The following is a 15,367-nucleotide window of genomic DNA, read 5'->3' on the forward strand; positions in this document are numbered from 1 at the left end:
CCAGAACTTGAATGCAGTTTCACCACAGGAAATCAGATCATAGGAACACAGATTAAATTGTTGCTGCCTAGAATATGACAGAATAATAAACGAGGCAACGCCCTTCGTCCACAGGATCCACATCGCGGGGCCTGTCTACTACCATGGCGACCCTAGCTACAGTCCTGTTAACGGGCCCAATAGATTCCATCATCTCTGATTCAGTTTAGAAAAAAAGAAAACTATTTTAGGTCCCTGAAAATTTTGATTCTTTTAGGCAAAGAATCTGATCCCTACAATCTTCATCCACATCTTCTTCTTCCTCCCGACAACAAGCTGCTGCTCTTTGTCTCTGTCTTCCCAAAGCACCCCCACTGCCCGCGAAGCCCTAGCGCACCTGCAGCGGCCGCCTTCCCCCCCCCCCCCCCCCCCCCTCTCTTGCTGCCGCTTTCTTCTCTAACTCCGGCAACAAACAGCCGTGATGCCCCTGCCTACACCTAGCCCAGCCGCCAAGGCCCCGAAGGTGCTCGGCCACAATCCCCATCGCCATGCTTGCCCCCCCCCCCCCTAAAATCCCTTCTATACCCGCCAGATTTTAGAAAAGAAAGAGTGAGAGGGCACTAGACTTACCTAACGTCGGCAAGGACTCGCCAGAACTCTAGCCGCGGGCGCTGGCACCAGTCAAGTGCAAGGCGCGTGGGAACAGACACGAGGCATGTGGGAGTAGGGTGGGGGCGTGATTTGGCACAGGCGCCATCGCTTGAGCCTCCTCCATCGCCTGTTAACTAGAGCTTATCAGCCGAATTTGCTAGCCATTCGGCAATGTTTTTCTCTCACAACAAATCAACCAACAATACTTTCTGCTATGGCTTATCAGCCAAACGAACAAGAAAAAGATTACGTCTGGAACTACATTTCTACATGTATGCTCAAAATGTGCAAATAGACTAGCGAGTTGTTCTTTGTTAGCATTCATGTCTTTTTTATGCTTCTGCTCTTCCATGTTTGCTAGAATCTAGCTCACAGCTAAGCTAAGCTTGGAGCTAGACCCTGAGAAGTCCCTATCCATACCCCCGAGCCTAGCGCAAGGTGGAAGAAGCACCTGCCAGAAAGGGCTACCTAGTGGAGACAGAAGCGTGCTATCAGCGTTGTCAGAACAACATCCATCTGGAATCAGCAAGTTCTATACCTCCAGATTGAACAACCTGACATTTTCAGGTACAAGCACGAACAGGCTGCCAAAGTTGATCAAATTTGGATAGCTGGGCAGACCACCATTGAATTGAACAAAATCAGTCATCACTGAAAACTAATAATGCAATTACCAAATAGAGCAGCAGTTTCCGTTGATTATACATCCCTAAATGTAAATTTAATGGATTCAGCAAATTTGATAATTGCTAGAACCAGCAGGTAAAAGGTCTATGACTCTGTCCATGGAACACGTAAGTGCATCATGGATACATAGGTAACAATGCAGCAGAAACGCTGACAAGCAACACAATATACACGTGGGAGAAGATAAATTTGCATCAATTGTTCAACCAACACGTCACCGATTTAATGGGGGTAAGGATCTCATGGTTGTTTGCATTACATTTCATTTCAGTTATATAGTCTCTACCACCAATTCCATGCCTGGAAGAAGAACAAATCGAATGAACCAATGAAAACTAAGAAAAACCCAAACAGTTTTTTTTGTGACTAGAAAAACCCAAACAGTAAGAGAGTAGTAATAGTCTTAAGTCTTAAACCTATTGTCATATGAGAAAATTATGCAGATTAGTAGTAGTATAACTGCTAACCTAGTCATGAAGGCCATGCATAAACTACGCAGCCATCCCAGAAAACAAAGTTATCCACAAGTACTCTGGAGAAGAGTGTTTCACTAGTTCCCAATGAAATTAATTCGAATTCAAATAATCATAAACTGAGAAACAACAAGCAGCATTTTGCTCTAAACCAGTACAACTGCAAACATTACATGCGACGTGTTTTCCACAAAAGTTTTAATTACAGCACTGCTATTACATAAGTTAATATGCAAGCCGCAGTTACTAAAACAAGTTGCAATGCGAATTAACCTACTCATGGCCTAATAGGGTGCTCATAGTACTGGAAAAAAACAGAAAAAGAAAGCACTATGGAATAATTGCACACATTGAAGGCCAAACAACGACCAAAATTACTTGTTTACTGAACACTTCTTTTTCTCAGATACAAAGGAGAGCTGTGTATTATTTCACCAATATAAGAAATAAGCTTGTTAGGTTAAAGGCCCTAACTGCCTGAACAATTATACTACTAAACACATTAAAATGCAGTCTGTTTGCAACCTAAAGATATTGATCTAAACTACAATTAGGTGATGGATTTTTTTTTCTCGAAAACACAGGAGAGCTGCGCTTCGTTATATTAAGAAGAAAGAAAGGGGCTAGAGCCCTACAACACACACACCACACACAGCCCCATACAACTCAGAAATTACATTCACCCCAGAAAATAGAAAGGGGAGCGAATTAGGTGATGGATTTTCTAAGCATTTGGAATATATATTCAGCTAATATGCTGACAAGAAAAATAACATACACAAAGCAAAAGATAAATTAACATCACCTGTTCAAGAAACACCTCACCTCAGTTTACAAGATATATTGGGACATTCATGCCAATTCTCATGTATTGTTCAGCATTTCAGCTCTATCGTCTCCATCATCAATGCCCAAGCCTATGAGAAAAACAAATTCAATGAACCAATAAAAATAAGTAAAGCCAAATTGATAAAATAGAGAAAAGGTTTGCTAAAATTATGTAACCTATTAGCTTTTATTACAAGGTTAGAAATGGGCAAGAAAGAGGACCACATCTATGTCAAGTACACTGTACACAGTAAATCACTCTGAATAATTATACTTATTATCTACCTAATGTGGGACATGTTTAGCCAGATAAACATTAAGGTAACTACAACTACTTAGTTCTAGCCATTTCAAATGAACTTCAACTAAATAAGTTCAAATTAAGAAACTTCAGACAGAAAAACAAATGAGAATGACCATTTAGATGTAACATGTTACATCAAGTAAAAACTTGCCCTGAAGATCAGAACATTATTTAGTTCTAATCTAACCCACCCAGTAGAAGTGAAGACATCACCTGCAGAAGTATTACTCCACAAGCTAAAATTCATGTACTTCACTCAGATAAATCATGAATATACATTGCAGAAATGTAATGAATGAAATAAACAGTAAGCTTTAAGGGGGTGTTTGGGACTGCTCTGCTCCACGTTTTTCAGCTTCGCTCCACGTTTTTTAGCCAAACGGCTTCAGCTCCACGCACTAAGTTCGAGGAAAAAGGGTGGAGTTGTGAGAGCACCTAAAGAGGTACTCCACAAACTCCAGTTTTTGTGGAGCTGCTCCACAGTGCAGTTTGTGGAGCAGTCCCAAACACCCCCTAAGTTTCCAAGTGTGGCAATCAAACTACTTATTTAGGACACTGAACTTACTTAAGTGCTAGTATTGTCAAAAATTTCGTAACATTTCGAAGCTGGTGCTGAAAGCAGCAGTTCAAGAGAGCACAATTAAATCTCCTTTGCATACTTCAATAGCCTGGCAACAATTAAATTTTCTACGAGGTTCATGTAGTCCAAAAGTAATAATTGTACCAAATTACTTTATTATGAGTTCACTAACTTGAGAAAGAGAAAAGATTACATCGCATATGTTCAAACTGCTAGTGAGCTCCTAAGCATATGAGTGATATTTCAATTGCCATATAGCAAAAAAAGTTGGATCTCATTACTTGTGCAACATAAAGATAAGCTTACCTGCAGTATATAAACTTGTGTAGGGATAATAGGCAGTAAATGAATCGCCTTGGAAAAGTTTCGTGAACCGTGTTGACTCAAGATGGATCATGTAGATGCCAACGCTCGTACAAATAAAGAAAGCATTGCTATCCTCATCAAACCCCAGAATCGTTGCCGTCCATATCCTTGTTAACCGATCTAATGAAAGGAGCTTATCTAGTTCAATAGTTTTCCATGGCACCCACGTGCCAGCAGCATCTGAATTGGTCTCTCTCTGCCACAACTGGATGCTCAGCTTTGACAGAGTTGCAAGGCCAAGCTTGTTACCTTCTAGTCGCAGGGCCTGAATGCCTGAATTGTTTGTAACACGGGGGTCCTCTGGCTTCTGAATTATGGCTAGACTCTGGCCATCCAGATCAAACTCAAGGATGTCACTGGTACCTAAAAGTATCCAGTAAAGTCGGTTTCCAACTAGGACAGAAGGCTGATGCAAACGAGACCATGGAATAGCTATTGAGGTGATATTGCCCCATTTACCAGACTCCGATTCATATAGGCACGCGGACGCAAGTGTGTCGTGGAGGTCAGTCTGATGCACCAATACCAATTTGAAGGGGATCAAGCGGCAATCACCGTGCACGTGGCCGTCGCCGGAGGAGCTCAGCACGGCGCCTTTGTAGTAGACGTGTCTTTTGTTGAAATCCGGTGGGAAAGGCACGCGGCACTGGCTGCCGGTGACGGGGTTCCACACCACGGCCTCAGACCGCGCGCGGTCAACGAAGAGGGCGAGGCCGTGGCGGCAGCCGAGGAAGCTCAAGTAGTCGTCGCCGCGCCGCCGCCGCGGCAGGGAGAAGCGCGCGCCGGGGATGCGGTCGGGCCGGCGCAGCGTGGGCACGAAGTCGATGTCGCCGTCTTCGTCGGCGAAGAAGCCGAGGAGGGGAGGCGCCCGGTGGTGGGCGCGGAAGCGGCGGAGGAAGGCGGGGTCGGAGAGGATGCGGCGCCAGCGCTTGCAGACGAGCGAGGCGCGGGGGAGCGACGAGGGGAGCGGCGGGAGGCGGAGAAAGATCTCCCGATGGATGTCGTCGTTGTCCGGCAAAGGCGCCGCCTCCGGCTCCAGCGCCGGCGAGGTGGCACCCTCACTCATCGGGACTGCGCTTGTTCTGTGGCGTTCCGTGAGGCCTGAGCTGGCCGGGCGGTGGAGGGCGAGCGGCAGTCCGGCGCGTCGGCGTCGACGGCAGTGTTAGGAAGGAGTAGTTATGTCGGGTTGCGCCTGCGCAGCGAGACAGTCAGCGACACTGCCACAGGCCCACAGCGTATGAGATTGTTTTTTTTTGTTGTTTTTTTTTCGCATCATGAAAATGTCTTACGATGAGGAGTTTGTGAGCATGTGACGTCACGTTCTTCGGGACTGTTAATTTCACAAATTTTTCTTTTTAGATTAAATATCACTTTAATTTCAATATTTAATTTAATAGTATTATTATTTTATCGTACGATCCGTGTGTTTTTAGCAGTACAAAATTTTTATATCCCGTAGCAACATACAGGTATACTACCTAGTTTCTACTTTTATATTTTAAATAATAAAAAATTAAGACGCCGGATGAAATTGAAGCGTCAAGTATTGACCCACGAATCAAATAAAATAAAATAAAATAAAATTTATTAAAGATATTAATATTTGTTTTTATTAAGCCGGACAGGGCAGGCAGAAAAAATATTGGCAGCCTGAAATTTTCTCTCTTTATAAATAGGTATAGATATGTACTTTTATATTAAATCTATTTAAAAATATAAATATTATATTCTTTTCTATAAACTTGTACCCTAAATCTAAAATTTGTATTCATTTTGGAACTTGAACGAAGGAAGTAAGGGCAAAGTAAGAAAGGAAAAACTTACACATTTGTTTTTACATATTTACACAGAGATTGTATCATTACAAGGTTTAGATTGTTACAAATGAAACACGTAAGTGACAACTTAATACTAGAATCAACACTTACGGGTTAAGTCATATATTAAAATAATACATATTTACAACTTGATCCATCTTTTTATACAAGTTAATATACATAGAAATATCACACAACCATTTTTTCCTCTTATACAAAACACGTTATACTTACAGACCCTCACTCATATATGCTCACTCTTATGTCATCCTACCTCTATGATGAGAATCATCATAAGAGCGAGATCTTTGAAATTAGTTAAGTCATCACTCAGCCTGGGCACAAAATACCGAGAACCGAGAACCGAACCGAAAATACCGAAACCGAATTTTTCGGTACCTTGTTCGGTTCCTAATTTGCATGAACCGAATTTACCGAGGTAAATTCGGTACTTTACCTCGGGGAACCGAATTTACCGAAATATGCTGAGTTTGAGTGTAGTTATATTATTAATAGCATTATTTTAGTCTATTATATTTTATACATGAGGTACTATACTCATATAATTTTATAATTGTGTGGACTTGTATATGTATGTGTTTGACACTATTATTCTTTAAGAATTATTTCCAAATTATGTCAAAATTAGCTTTTAAACTTGCTATTATATGTTTATGCGATCAATTCGGTATTTTTCGGTAAATACCGGAACCGAACCGAAAATACAGAAACCGAGAATTTCCTCGGTAGCGATTTTTGGAAGGAACCGATCGGTACCTATTTTTCGAGAACCGAATTTCTATAACCGAATGTCCGCAGCGAGTCATCACATATTTGAACTTGTAATGAAAGAGTGGAAAAAAAATTCGCTGGGCGACGGGTGCATCCCTCGGCCGGTGCGCCCCTGCACTCGATGGTGGACGCGTGGCTAAGGAAAGAATCAAAAGTTCTGGAAGCGTGGCTCCTCCTAACACATCTCTCGGCTCCTCGCGTGAACGGTGGGACATCGGCTCGGCTCGGGTCCGCGTTGAGTCCACGATGCATGCCGATTTCGCCATGGACACGCGCTTCCGTTCCGCCGCACAGTTTCCTGCTGCCCGTTGCCGTTGCACAGATCGACAGTCTCCTCGTCCTCGCTGTGGCACTGCAGGGCTCCGGCGCTTGTGCTGTACTAGGCCTTGTTTAGTTCCAAAATATTTTGCAAAGTCGACACTGTAGCTTTTTCGTTTGTATTTGACAAATATTGTCCAATCATGGACTAACTAGGCTCAAAAGATTCGTCTTGTCAATTTCGACCAAACTGTGTAATTAGTTTTGATTTTTGTCTATATTTAATACTTCATGCATGTGTCTAAAGATTCGATGTGATGGGGAATCTGAAAAATTTTGTAAAATTTTTTAGGAAGTAAACAAGGCCCTAGTACAAACCGCGCGCCCCTGCGCGCGTAAGTGCCCATATTTTAGGTTTGTAGAGGCAAGTCTCTACGCTACACCACACATAAGAATAATATGAGGAATTAATTAATAATAGTAGGTATATATATATATATATATATATACATAGAGATAAAGATCATGCAGTATATAGGTATATACTATATGTGCTGCTGTAATTGTTCTCACAGCAAGTAAAGATATATGGACTGCAAATGTAAATATAGATCGAGGATATATATGTTTTATGTATAGACTACAAAGTAGTTTAGAGAAATATATAAATTTACATGTACATACATATAGCGGTGTCAAAGGTTCCAGACATGTAGCAGTTCAAAAGGTAATGAGAATTTCTCATGCCAATGCATCAAAGTTGCTGTCCCTCCCTAAAAAAAGTTGTAGTCCCAAGTACAGTGCGACCAGTTTACAACTAATCCTGTCACGCCACCATTATCTTAATTGCAAGACAATAGGCAGTAAGCTGCATACGTAAGTTGGCTGTGGCTGGTATGATTCACTAACTCTGCTGACCAGTCACCTTTCATTTAGGATGTTTACTCCACCACTGGTAAACCCTCCACTATCATCTCTGTTTTCAAAAGACTGGCTCTAAAGAACAAAAGAAATGATAGATGAACAAATTAGTTTCAATGCAGTATAGAAAGTTTGAAGTGTAGCTACAAAATATATCGCTTACATGTATTGGCAACATCTTGGTTAGCAGAGGACCTGGTAGCACTCATTTTTTCAATCTGCGTAGCAGGGGCACATCAATTAATAAGTTGAACTACCAAAAACAAAGTAAAAAATAGAAGAAAATGAGACATTCATTTACAGAGCCTCATAGTTTCTGCGTAGCATTCCAAGCTGTATCACATAATAAGGCACATTCCACACTATAGTATCACATAAGGAATGTTGTTATACACTGAAAATGATCATAGTATCAATAGGAAAAATGCTTTGTAAATTATCCTTAATGCTATATAATTTAATAAGGCACATTTCATATCACAGTATCACATTATGGAGCATAAATGGCAGGAGGCTAACTTACATCAGTGATTGCACGAGCTAGCTTTGCATATTGAATGTAAGCTAGCATAGCTAAAGAAGCACACATCTAATAACATTGGCATAAATAAGAAAAATCTTTGCAATAAAATAGTACAATGAGTGTTCCAACATAGTACAGATATGACATTGGCGAATAGCAAAATGTTTCTAGCAAAATGCTAGAATCTGTGGTCCAGCATAGTTTAGAACTTTAAAAGTTACTTGCTCTTCTTTTTAGTAAAATGCAGGTACTACCAATGGATTCATCATATCTCACATAAAAGGTAAGTGTGGATATAGCCAACTTTACCTCTATACATGGGCATGTTCAAATTGGTTCAAATTGATAAGTTGTAAACTTATGTTTTCATGTTTCCATAAAATAAACAAATAAATGATTTGAAGCCTATCATCATTCTATGAGTGGATAATGGTTCAGGAAACAACGCAAATTAATGGAAAGATCATTACCTGCAGGAGTACAGGGTAGGAGCAAAAAAATGATTTTAGCATTAGCCGTCACACATGCACTCCTGCAACAGATATAGACTGATCTGGTTAAATTAGATCTGCTAGCATCACATGAAAAGCAATTGAAAGAAGCATATCATTTCTTAATCCCAAAGTAATGGCAGCTAAGATCATAAACCTCAGGTTCATCCATCTGAACTGAAACTGAGAGCAGGAATAGACATCAGAGCAAAAAAAAGTACATAAGAACATGGCCCTTCACACCTAAATGCCTGAATTCTTAGGCACATACATTAGATCATCCATGAAGTAAAATTAGAACCAACATGTAAATGTGATTAATGGAGAGAAGCACACACCTTTCGCTTGAGGATTATCACTCTGCTAATGGGAAATCCTGTACGACCATTCTATTTTCAAAGGATGGAAATGGAACCCGATTCTACTTTAGCGCCAAGCTACAAAAAGGTAGTGATAGAGATCAATCAAGAAGGGTGTGTGGCAAGTCAAGTTGAAGACATTCAGTCATGATAGTCTGATAACAAGGCGATGAAAATCATTCTAGACTAAATAAGAATTAGGCACCTTCAATAACACATGAGACAACCAAGGTAATAAGCATTATGTATAAACCTTTCACATGGATTAACATGGTAGCTGCAATCCTATACTCGGTGATGGGACCTAAACAAAGTCCTAACTAACCTATTTTCTAGAGATATCCTAGGAAGATCATGCTGGACAACACACTCCAAGAACCCATATGTCTTGAGAAATCTCTGAACAGAAGCTCATGTATTATCTGAAAAGCGGGTGGAATTCACAAGAGTCTAATTAGCATAATGCAAGTGACAAAAACTACACCCGCTAATATTTGTATACACACCTCTGCATAATTCCAAATATTGTTCATCTAATTATTCGCATACCTAATACGAAATTAAAAAATCAGCAATATAACCAAGACATCTTTTAGCACTCAAAGACAGTAGATAAAATATATGAGAAAGTTGCATAGTGGATGAAGAACGACATGTATGACTTACCTACTACCTTCTTCCAACGGCAGTGGTGATGGGCGTGTTAATAAGCAACTGATCCTTATGACCTTTTTTTTTGTAGAACTCTATTGACCTCACAAAGTTAGTACAAAATATAGGATAACAGAAACATAATTATATTATTACTACTATTTTGCATTTTACATAACACAAGCAAAGCACGTATGTGATAAAGTACCTAATCCTACAACTTTACATAACAAACAGAGCATGTAGCTAACACTACAAAAGCGATCCTTGCAGACTCCCTAGTGTCTCATAAGTAAATACAAATACGGATTAGAAGTTCTCTTCTAACACTACACAAGCAGTCCTTGCAGACTCCCTAGTGTCTCATAAGTAAATATAAATGGTTAACCTTCCAATCACAAAATGGAAACCTTTTTTTGCAATAGGCCGTTTCCTTCTTCCACCTCCCTTATCTTAGGTTGCCTCACTTGGATTCATGGACGGAAATGGAGCAAGACCTGACCAAGATCTCATCTAGATCTAATTCGTGACTGAAAAAAAATATCCTCTCAACCATGGATTTGCAGCTGAACTGGAGGGGGAGCAAAAGAGAGAGAGAGCACCTTAATCTGGCCGGGCTGCAGGAGGCCAGCGTCCAGCTCGCCCATGGCCAGGGACGCCACGTTGAGAGAGGGAGAAGGGGAAAACCTGCTGCAGCACGCACTGGTGGCGCCACCGTGTCGGCCGCCGCCGCGCTTTGCCCTCTCGCTGCGGCAGGATGCCCAAGTTTAGGGTTTGGCTCATCCGGCATGATAGCTAGGGTTTCACCCACAGGAGGAGCGCTGGCGTCACGGCCGGAGGCCGCAACGACGAGGCAGCACGGAGGATGGAGGAGAGGGAGGGGGTTGTCGGGCCTCACCTGCGCCGTCGCCCTACCTGCAGGTCGCGCCGTCGCCTGGTGCGCCGCCGCCGTCACTTGAGGGAAAGGGAGAGATAGAGAACACCGGACTTCTGGAGAGGTCGGGAGAAAGAGAGAGGGAGGGGAAAAGATGGGGGGGGGAGATTTTTTTACCGTGCACTGTACATGACATGGGGCTGATTCTGGACCGTTGATTGCGGAATCCAACGGCTGAGGAGATTAGGGAGACGTGGCCTAGCTGGCCTTTCGGGGAGCTCCTGCTGAATGTAGTTGTAAATGTCGGCAGCTCGCACGATCAAGAGGGCCCTGTAGTCCGACGTCGACCTCTAGCCTAGTAGTACGCGTGGAACACGCCGGCCGGTGGGTTGTGGACGAATGTGTTGAATGAGATCACTCGACACTATGGTCGTGCCGCCGCCGCCGCCCACAAGGTAGTACAGGCCAAAGAAGCCGAAGGCATCAAGGCGGTCGTAGACCGGCAGCTTCGTGGCGTACGTTCTACGGCTGTGCCAACAATGCAAGCCGCCGCAGAACTCCATGTGCAACGCCATGTCTGTCTGTTGCGTCGCCGGCTGTATTGGCCATGGCCACGCACTCAGAGCCTAGCTGAGCCGCTGACCGATACGCGAACGTGAAGGAGCTGAGAGATGCGTCGGGAGGCGCGTCCACCATGCATCGAGGGTAGGGGCTCACCGTCAATGGGGTGAACCCATCGCCCACCCAATTTTCTAATATCGTATTACACTTCCGATAGGGGTTTTTCACAAGAAATTTAATTTAACCAACTTAATTACGCTGGCTTTGTAGGTAATTTTGCCATTTAATTGTATGGTTTTTGGACCCAGCTCCAGTACTTGGCTAATTCTTTCTTCTAATAATAATATTTTACAAGCAAAACTTTTGGCATATGTTTAGAAGAAAGTTCTAGAACCAGATGAATTTACAATCAATGATGGTCTCAAAGGATAAGCTACCGAGACAAATTTACCTAGACCATGTTTGTTTGCCCCTCGATTTATGTACACCAGTTTTATCATACTGCCCTATATACTTTGGTTCTTAGCCGTGACATGTAAAGTAAGCTAGTTTATATAAGCCATGGACGACGGAAAACAATTTGGTTTTAGCTACTGTAGCACTTTACACCTATTCATTTGAGCTGACCCTTTCATAGTTAGTGTTTTCTGTCTTAGCGCCGCCGCAGCAGCTCTCATCGTCCACCGCCGCTGGTCCCCCTCCCTTTCCCTCCGGTACCTCGCCAGAGATTGAAAGGAGTGGGGATCCATTGTTTCTAATAAGTTTTTCTTTAGTAGATCGAGTCTAGGGTTAATGTCTCTCCATACCAAATTTTTTGGTATTGGAGTTTTATCTTCTCTTTCTCCTCTCCGACGACGGTGAAGGAGAGAGGTGTAATCGGCTTCTCCATGGCGGCTCCGTTGAAGATAAGGACGACAACTTCGGCGTCAGCATCTTCATCCATATGACGAGATGGAGACTTTTGTTTCTAGACGGCGGCATCAAGGCGAAGATGATGTCGCCGCCATGGAATAATTTTCTCCATTCTCTTCTCCGTTTTATTGTGGTTAGATCTAGCCACAATGAAGGACTAGGGAGAATAATTTTCAGATTAGTCATCCTCACTCTTCGGTGGCAGAAAGAAGAAGAAGAAGGACGACACCAGAAAGAAGAAGTTCCTCAATTCTGCCTACTGGAATGTTGGCCGTCGTTCGTTGGGCTTTTGTTCTCAGGCCATTTGCCGAGTGTTTGCCTATACGGTCATCTATACTGCAAAGTATCTAACAGGTTAGGTTTTACGTTGAGCTTTACACAGCGTGAGTATTATATTGTAATCCAAAGTGCATGTAAAGTATTTGATGTACTCAGCTATTATATAATATAATTCTTCTTTCATCGCAAAAAAAACCTGTTCGCTTGAGCTTATCTGTCAAATTTGCCATCCATTTAACAGTATTTTTCTCTAACAACAAATCAGCCAATAGTACTTTCCGCCATGTCTTAGAGCACTCTCAATGCAGAAATCATCATAATTTTTATAGACATTAATTATAGTGTCACTTAAGCATTTTACTGACGTGGCAATCTAGTTATTGAAGAGAGAGCAAAAATCATAAAAACTGGGTCATGCCCGTTCTTGTCTTATCAGCCGTACTTTTTTCTACGAGCCAGCAATATTTTTCTCTCATAATAAATCAGCCAACAGTAATTTCAGTTATGACTTTTCAGACCAGTGAATGAATGTCTATAGAATAGAGAAAGAATGAATGTGATTGGATAAAAAATATTATGTAGAAATTATTCATTGGGACCACAATTTGTATATATATAGTGTCTATAGAAATTAATGAGTATAGAAATTACATATAGTTTCTAGCATTGGGAGTGTCCTTATCACCAAACGAACAAGGCAGTTCATTTGTATTAAACAATTATTGTCTAATCATAGACAAACTAGGCTCAAAAGATTCGTCTCGTAAATTATAGGTAAACTATATAATTAGTTATTTTTTATATATATTTAATACTTTATGTATATCGAAAGATTTAATTTGATAAAGAATCTTAAAGATCTTTGAGACCTAATCCTTTAGAGTAGATTAGAAGACCTGTTCCGTGTATAACAAGGCAAGGCCATGTTTAGATCCAAAAAGTTTTTAGATTTTGATATTGTAGTAATTTTGTTTTTATTTGACAAACATTGTCCAATTATGGAGTAACTAGACTTAAAAGATTTGTCTCGCGATTACATGCAAACTGTGCATTTAGTTTTTATTTTTATCTATATTAAATGCTCCATACATGTGCTATAAGATTCGATGTGACGGGAAATCTTAAAAAGTTTTTGATTTCGGTTTTATTTGACAACGTTGTCCAATTATAGAGTAACTAGACTTAAAAGATTTGTCTCACGATTTACAGGTAAACTGTGCAGTTAGTTTTTATTTTTATCTATATTTAATACTTCATACATGTGCCGCAAGATTTGATGTGACAGAGAATCTGGATTTTTTTTATTTTTAGGATGAACTAGGCGTGGTTTAGTTCGCGAAAAATTTTGAATTTCGCTACTGTAGCATTTTTGTTTGTTTGTAGCAAATATTTCCAATCATAGACTAACTAGGGTCAAAAGATTCGTCTCGCGATTTATAGGCAAACTGTATAATTAGTTTTTGTTTTCGTTTATATTTAATGTTTCATGCATGTGCCGCAAGATTCAATATGATGAGAAATCTTGAAAAAATTTAGGAACTAAGGGCCTGTTTAGATTGGAGATAAAAATTTTTTGGGTGTCACATCGTATATGTCGGAAGGATGTCGAGACGGGTTTTTAGAAACTAATAAAAAAATAAATTACATAGCTCGCCAGGAAACTGCAAGACAAATCTATTAACTATAATTAATCTGTCATTAGCACATGTGGGTTACTGTAGCACTTAAGGCTAATCATGAACTAACTAGGTTTAAAAGATTCGTCTCGCGATTTTCAACCAAACTGTGTAATTAGTTTATTTTTTTATATATATTTAATGTTCTATGCATGTGTTGAAAGATTCGATGGAATTGATGAAATTTTTTTGGTAGGGAACTAAACAGGGCCTAAACAAGGCCTGAAATTCTTGGAAATTTATGTGTGGACTCTTGACCGGACTCGTGGGCTGGCACATTCGCCTGTGACTGCCGATTGTGTCGTCCACCCAATGGGCAATGGCCCACCGGCCACCGCATCGAGAAAGGCGTGCCGAGCCCATCCGCGCATGCCGATTTTGGACGGACGGTGCGGCCTCTATCCGTATGACTCTACCCGTTTAGTGCCAAACTGCTTGCTGAGGCTAGTGGAAGCAGTGAGCGCTGCTATTTAGGAGAGCCAGGAGCGTTGTGGGAAGAGCAAGCAGCTGCGCAGTGGGCACAAAGCGAACTATTCTTTCGCCTTTTACTAAAGAATACCGTGTGCCCGCTGCACCAAGCAGCATACGCCTATTTTTGGAGGGTTCTTCCTCTTTGTGAGGAGGTGCCCAACAATTCAATCCAATTGTTGTGGGCTGACAATAATCAGAACAAATATTTTAGGTCTGTTAAAAAATAGGCTAAGATTGGTTTTGGAGGAGCCCAATAATTCAAATCAATACCAGTTTAGGCCTTGTTTAGATCTAGTTTAGGCCTTGTTTAGATCAAAAAGTTTTTAGATTTTAATATTATAGTATTTTTGTTTTTATTTGACAAATATTGTCTAATCATAGAGTAACTAGGTTTAAAAGATTCGTTTTACGATTTACAGGTAAACTGTCTAATTAGTTATTTTTTATTTATATATAATGCTCTATGTATGTGCCACAAGATTCGATCTGATGGAGAATCTTGTCAAGTTTTGAATTTTGGGTGCAAGATTCGTTTCGCGATTTACAGGTAAACTGTGTAATTAGTTATTTTTTTATTTATATATAATGCTCTATGTATGTGCCACAAGATTCGATCTGATGGAGAATCTTGTCAAGTTTTGGATTTTGGGTGCATGTAAGTAAGGCCTCAGTGGGCACATCTAATCCGAGATCGTTTGTACACCATACAACATTTGGAATCTGAAGCTCAAACAGAAAGTAGCTCAAACGGATAGAGTCATACGAGCTCATCTGAACACGATCAAGTGCACAGCCGGCTTGCCCCTATGGTTCTGTTTATTCTTCTTCTTTTTCTTCTTTTTTTTTCTTTCACTAGCAAAAATGTACGTGCGTTGCATTGAAAAAAACTATATCAAACTATATTTATATCTTTA

General features: G+C 40.9%; 1 protein-coding gene across 4 annotated transcripts; it reads right to left on the bottom strand.

Annotated features, from left to right (window-relative positions):
• Positions 564–5,100, bottom strand: LOC8077899. 4 transcript variants are annotated; one of them, XM_021446982.1, is made up of 3 exons: positions 3,809–5,099; positions 2,616–2,707; positions 564–1,241 (listed from the first exon to the last, which is right to left on the bottom strand). In XM_021446982.1, exons 1-2 carry the CDS (start codon positions 4,932–4,934, stop codon positions 2,655–2,657), a joined length of 1,179 nt encoding a protein of 392 aa, XP_021302657.1. In that variant the 5' UTR covers positions 4,935–5,099; the 3' UTR covers positions 564–1,241; positions 2,616–2,654. The 4 variants fall into 4 exon arrangements, with proteins under 4 accessions (XP_021302657.1, XP_002440971.1, XP_021302658.1 ...); XM_002440926.2 differs by lacking the exon at positions 564–1,241 and adding an exon at positions 1,248–1,617 and having other exon boundaries at positions 3,809–5,098; XM_021446983.1 differs by lacking the exon at positions 564–1,241 and having other exon boundaries at positions 2,154–2,707; positions 3,809–4,231; positions 4,328–5,100.

This window comes from Sorghum bicolor, chromosome 9 (genome assembly GCF_000003195.3).
Source record: "Sorghum bicolor cultivar BTx623 chromosome 9, Sorghum_bicolor_NCBIv3, whole genome shotgun sequence".
NCBI lineage: Eukaryota > Viridiplantae > Streptophyta > Magnoliopsida > Poales > Poaceae > Sorghum > Sorghum bicolor.

What these genes read in the sequence shown, in the direction of transcription:
- LOC8077899 (XM_021446982.1), bottom strand. Translation starts at nt 4,934, where the DNA reads ATGAGTGAGGGTGCCACCTCGCCGGCGCTGGAGCCGGAGGCGGCGCCT. An exon ending in CACAAGTTTATATACTGCAG is followed by an intron (nt 2,708 to 3,808) that starts GTAAGCTTATCT and finishes TTTTTCTCATAG; the next exon opens with GCTTGGGCATTGATGATGGA.